The following is a 6,000-nucleotide window of genomic DNA, read 5'->3' as shown; positions in this document are numbered from 1 at the left end:
TCACCCTCAGACTCCCATGTTGCTCCTGTGTGTCACCCTGTACCCCATGTTGCTCCTGTGTGTGACACCCTGTACCCCCATGTTGCTCCTGTGTGTGTCACCCTCAGACTCCCATGTAGCTCCTGTGTGTGACACCCTGTACCCCCATGTTGCTCCTGTGTGTGTCACCCTGTACCCCCATGTTGCTCCTGTGTGTGTCACGTTCAGACTCCCATGTTGCTCCTGTGTGTGACACCCTGTACCCCCATGTTGCTCCTGTGTGTGACACCCTGTACCCCCATATTGCTCCTGTGTGTGACACCCTGTACCCCCATATTGCTCCTGTGTGTCACGTTGTACCCCCATGTTGCTCCTGTGTGTGACACCCTGTACCCCCATGTTGCTCCTGTGTGTGTCACCCTGTACCCCCATGTTGCGCCTGTGTGTGTCACCCTGTACCCCCATGTTGCTCCTGTGTGTGTCACCCTGTACCCCCATGTTGCGCCTGTGTGTGTCACCCTGTACCCCCATGTTGCTCCTGTGTGTGTCACCCTGTACCCCCATGTTGCTCCTGTGTGTGTCACCCTGTACCCCCATGTTGCTCCTGTGTGTGACACCCTGTACCCCATGTTGCTCCTGTGTGTCACCCTGTACCCCCATGTTGCTCCTGTGTGTGTCACCCTGTACCCCCATGTTGCTCCTGTGTGTGACACCCTGTACCCCCATGTTGCTCCTGTGTGTGTCACCCTGTACCCCCATGTTGCTCCTGTGTGTGACACCCTGTACCCCCATGTTGCTCCTGTGTGTGTCACCCTGTACCCCCATGTTGCTCCTGTGTGTCACCCTGTACCCCCATGTTGCTCCTGTGTGTGACACCCTGTACCCCCATGTTGCTCCTGTGTGTGTCACCCTGTACCCCCATGTTGCTCCTGTGTGTCACCCTGTACCCCCATGTTGCTCCTGTGTGTGACACCCTGTACCCCCATGTTGCTCCTGTGTGTGTCACCCTGTACCCCCATGTTGCTCCTGTGTGTGTCACCCTGTACCCCCATGTTGCTCCTGTGTGTGACACCCTGTACCCCATGTTGCTCCTGTGTGTCATCCTGTACCCCCATGTTGCTCCTGTGTGTGACACCCTGTACCCCCATGTTGCTCCTGTGTGTGTCACCCTGTACCCCCATGTTGCTCCTGTGTGTGTCACCCTGTACCCCCATGTTGCTCCTGTGTGTGTGTCACCCTGTACCCCCATGTTGCTCCTGTGTGTGTCACCCTGTACCCCCATGTTGCTCCTGTGTGTGTGTCACCCTGTACCCCCATGTTGCTCCTGTGTGTGACACCCTGTACCCCCATGTTGCTCCTGTGTGTGTCACCCTGTACCCCCATATTGCTCCTGTGTGTGACACCCTGTACCCCCATGTTGCTCCTGTGTGTGACACCCTGTACCCCCATGTTGCTCCTGTGTGTGTCACCCTGTACCCCCATGTTGCTCCTGTGTGTGACACCCTGTACCCCCATGTTGCTCCTGTGTGTGTCACCCTGTACCCCCATGTTGCTCCTGTGTGTGACACCCTGTACCCCCATGTTGCTCCTGTGTGTGACACCCTGTACCCCCATGTTGCTCCTGTGTGTGACACCCTGTACCCCCATGTTGCTCCTGTGTGTGTCACCCTGTACCCCCATGTTGCTCCTGTGTGTGACACCCTGTACCCCCATGTTGCTCCTGTGTGTGTCACCCTGTACCCCCATGTTGCTCCTGTGTGTGACACCCTGTACCCCCATGTTGCTCCTGTGTGTGTCACCCTGTACCCCATGTTGCTCCTGTGTGTGTCACCCTGTACCCCCATGTTGCTCCTGTGTGTGTCACCCTCTACCCCCATGTTGCGCCTGTGTGTGACACCCTGTACCCCCATGTTGCTCCTGTGTGTGACACCCTGTCCCCCCATGTTGCTCCTGTGTGTGACACCCTGTCCCCCCATGTTGCTCCTGTGTGTGACACCCTGTACCCCCATGTTGCTCCTGTGTGTGTCACCCTGTACCCCCATGTTGCTCCTGTGTGTGTCACCCTCAGCCTCCCCTCTCTGTAGAATTGGGGATCACACAGTTCTAGTTGCGCCTCTGGCAATTTGGAATACCAGTCTCTGCTAGTAGCCGGTCTCAGACAAGATGGCGCCGGAGGCCACATAGTGCGGACACCGCGGTGACACAAGTGTTCCCTCTAGTGGTAGGAAGCCAGGCGCAGGCCGGGCGGAAGTTATCTCCTGCCCTCTCGTGCTGTCACTTCCTGGTCCTGAGCCTCTGTAGTGGTGTCCGTGTTTCCCCGGTGTCTCCCCGGTGTGTGCAGTCAGTCGGCTCCGGTGTTAGACATGGCGCAGTACAAGGGAGCGGCCAGCGAGGCCGGGAGAGCCATGCAGCTGATGAAGAAACGCGAGAAGCAGCGGGAGCAGCTGGAACAGATGAAGCTGAAGATAGCGGAGGTGACACTACATCCCACCCCACCTGTGTGCCTCACCGCGACACTACATCCCACCCCACCTGTGTGCCTCACCGCGACACTACATCCCACCCCTCCTGTGTGCCTCACCGCGACACTACATCCCACCCCACCTGTGTGCCTCACCGCGACACTACATCCCACCCCACCTGTGTGCCTCACCGCGACACTACATCCCACCCCACCTGTGTGCCTCACCGCGACACTACATCCCACCCCACCTGTGTGCCTCACCGCGACACTACATCCCACCCCTCCTGTGTGCCTCACAGCGACACTACATCCACCCCACCTGTGTGCCTCACCGCGACACTACATCCCACCCCTCCTGTGTGCCTCACAGCGACACTACATCCACCCCACCTGTGTGCCTCACTGCGACACTACATCCCACCCCACCTGTGTGCCTCATTGCGACACTACATCCCACCCCATCTGTTTGCCTCACCGCGACGCTACATCCCACACCTCCTGTGTGCCTCACCGCGACACTACATCCCACCCCACCTGTGTGCCTCTCTGCGACACTACATCCCACCCCACCTGTGTGCCTCACTGCGACACTACATCCCGCCCCACCTGTGTGCCTCTCTGCGACACTACATCCCACCCCACCTGTGTGCCTCACTGCGACACTACATCCCACCCCACCTGTGTGCCTCACTGCGACACTACATCCCACCCCACCTGTGTGCCTCTCTGCGACACAACATCCCACCCCACCTGTGTGCCTCACTGCGACACTACATCCCGCCCCATCTGTGTGCCTCTCTGCGACACTACATCCCACCCGTGTGCCTCATTGCGACACTACATCCCACCCCACCTGTGTGCCTCTCTGCGACACTACATCCCACCCCACCTGTGTGCCTCACTGCGACACTACATCCCGCCCCATCTGTGTGCCTCACAGCGACACATCATCCCGCCCCACCTGTGTGCCTCACTGCGACACATCATCCCGCCCCACCTGTGTGCCTCACTGCGACACTACATCCCGCCCCACCTGTGTGCCTCACTGGGACACTACATCCCGCCCCACCTGTGTGCCTCACTGCGACACTACATCCCGCCCGTGTGCCTCACTGCGACACTACATCCCGCCCGTGTGCCTCACTGCGACACTACAGCCCACCCCACCTGTGTGCCTCACTGCGACACTACAGCCCACCCCACCTGTGTGCCTCATTGCGACACTACAGCCCACCGCACCTGTCTGCTGCACTGTAACACCACACTACACCCCACCTGTGTGCCACACTGGGACACTACATCCCAACAGCAAAACAGCACCCCACCTGTGTGCCTCCCCGCGACACTACATTCCACCCCTCCTGTGTGCCTCATTGCGACACTACATTCCACCCCTCCTGTGTGCCTCATTGCGACACTACATCCCACCCACCTGTGTGCCTCATTGCGACACTACATCCCACCCCACCTGTGTGCCTCATTGCGACACTACATCCCACCCCACCTGTGTGCCTCATTGCGACACTACATCCCACCCCACCTGTGTGCCTCATTGCGACACTACATCCCACCCCACCTGTGTGCCTCACTGCGACACTACATCCCACCCCACCTGTGTGCCTCACTGCGACACTACATCCCACCCCACCTGTGTGCCTCACTGCGACACTACATCCCACCCCACCTGTGTGCCTCATTGCGACACTACATCCCACCCCACCCGTGTGCCTCATTGCGACACTACATCCCACCCCACCTGTGTGCCTCTCTGCGACACTACATCCCACCCCACCTGTGTGCCTCACTGCGACACTACATCCCGCCCCATCTGTGTGCCTCACAGCGACACATCATCCCGCCCCACCTGTGTGCCTCACTGCGACACATCATCCCGCCCCACCTGTGTGCCTCACTGCGACACTACATCCCGCCCCACCTGTGTGCCTCACTGGGACACTACATCCCGCCCCACCTGTGTGCCTCACTGCGACACTACATCCCGCCCGTGTGCCTCACTGCGACACTACATCCCGCCCGTGTGCCTCACTGCGACACTACAGCCCACCCCACCTGTGTGCCTCACTGCGACACTACAGCCCACCCCACCTGTGTGCCTCATTGCGACACTACAGCCCACCGCACCTGTCTGCTGCACTGTAACACCACACTACACCCCACCTGTGTGCCACACTGGGACACTACATCCCAACAGCAAAACAGCACCCCACCTGTGTGCCTCCCCGCGACACTACATTCCACCCCTCCTGTGTGCCTCATTGCGACACTACATCCCACCCCACCTGTGTGCCTCATTGCGACACTACATCCCACCCCACCTGTGTGCCTCATTGCGACACTACATCCCACCCCACCTGTGTGCCTCATTGCGACACTACATCCCACCCCACCTGTGTGCCTCATTGCGACACTACATCCCACCCCACCTGTGTGCCTCACTGCGACACTACATCCCACCCCACCTGTGTGCCTCACTGCGACACTACATCCCACCCCACCTGTGTGCCTCACTGCGACACTACATCCCACCCCACCTGTGTGCCTCACTTCGACACTACATCCCACCCCACCTGTGTGCCTCACTGCGACACTACATCCCACCCCACCTGTGTGCCTCACTGCGGCACTACATTCCACCCCACATGTAGTGCCTCACTGCGACACTACATCCCACCCCACATGTAGTGCCTCACTGCGACACTACATCCCACCCCATCTGTGTGCCTCACTGCGACACCACATCCCACCCCACCTGTGTGCCTCCCGCGACACTACATCCCACCCCACCTGTGTGCCTCCCCGCGACACTATATCCCACCCCTCCTGTGTGCCTCCCCGCGACACTACATCTCACCCCTCCTGTGTGCCTCCCCGCGACACTACATCCCACCCCTCCTGTGTGCCTCCCCGCGACACTACATCCCACCCCTCCTGTGTGCCTCCCCGCGACACTACATCCCACCCCACCTGTGTGCCTCCCCGCGACACTACATCCCACCCCACCTGTGTGCCTCGCTGTAACACTACACTACACCCCGCCTGTGTGCCGTGCTGTAACACTACACTACACCCCGCCTGTGTGCCGCGCTGTAACACTACACTACACCCCGCCTATGTGCTGCGCTGTAACACTACACTACACCCCGCCTGTGTGCTGCGCTGTAACACTACACCCCACCCCACCTGTGTGCCGCACACTAAATCCCACTTGCATGCTGCACAGGAAAACATCACCCCACCTGTGTGCCGCACTGTAACACTACACCCCACCCCGCCAGTGTGCCGCGCTGTGACACTACACCCCATTCCGCCTGTGTGCCGTGCTGTGACACTACATCCTGCTCCATCAGTCTGCTGTTCTGTTGGCACAAATTGTTACACCAAACACACAATTACACTGTACAATAAGCAGCTGTTTGTGTCATCTTGTGTTTTCTGCAGGAAAATGTGGTCAAGGCTAATATCAACAAGAAGTTCTCAGCCCACTATGATGCTGTAGAAGCGGAGCTGAAATCCAGCACTGTGGGTCAGTATAGATC

At 59.1% G+C, this 6,000-nt stretch overlaps 1 protein-coding gene across 1 annotated transcript in view; it reads left to right on the top strand.

Moving 5' to 3' along the window:
- Positions 1-2,238: 2,238 nt before the first annotated feature.
- Positions 2,239-6,000, top strand: part of FAM50A (family with sequence similarity 50 member A) — a 45,686-nt gene continuing 41,924 nt past the window's right edge. The window contains exons 1-2 of the mRNA XM_063935796.1: positions 2,239-2,453; positions 5,903-5,987. Coding sequence (XP_063791866.1) covers positions 2,343-2,453; positions 5,903-5,987 — 196 coding nt within the window. The 5' untranslated portion in view covers positions 2,239-2,342. The remainder of the gene's footprint in view (positions 2,454-5,902; positions 5,988-6,000) is intronic.

Source organism: Pseudophryne corroboree, chromosome 8 (genome assembly GCF_028390025.1).
Source record: "Pseudophryne corroboree isolate aPseCor3 chromosome 8, aPseCor3.hap2, whole genome shotgun sequence".
Classification (NCBI taxonomy): Eukaryota; Metazoa; Chordata; class Amphibia; order Anura; family Myobatrachidae; genus Pseudophryne; species Pseudophryne corroboree.
This window is presented reverse-complemented; position numbering and strand designations above follow the sequence as displayed.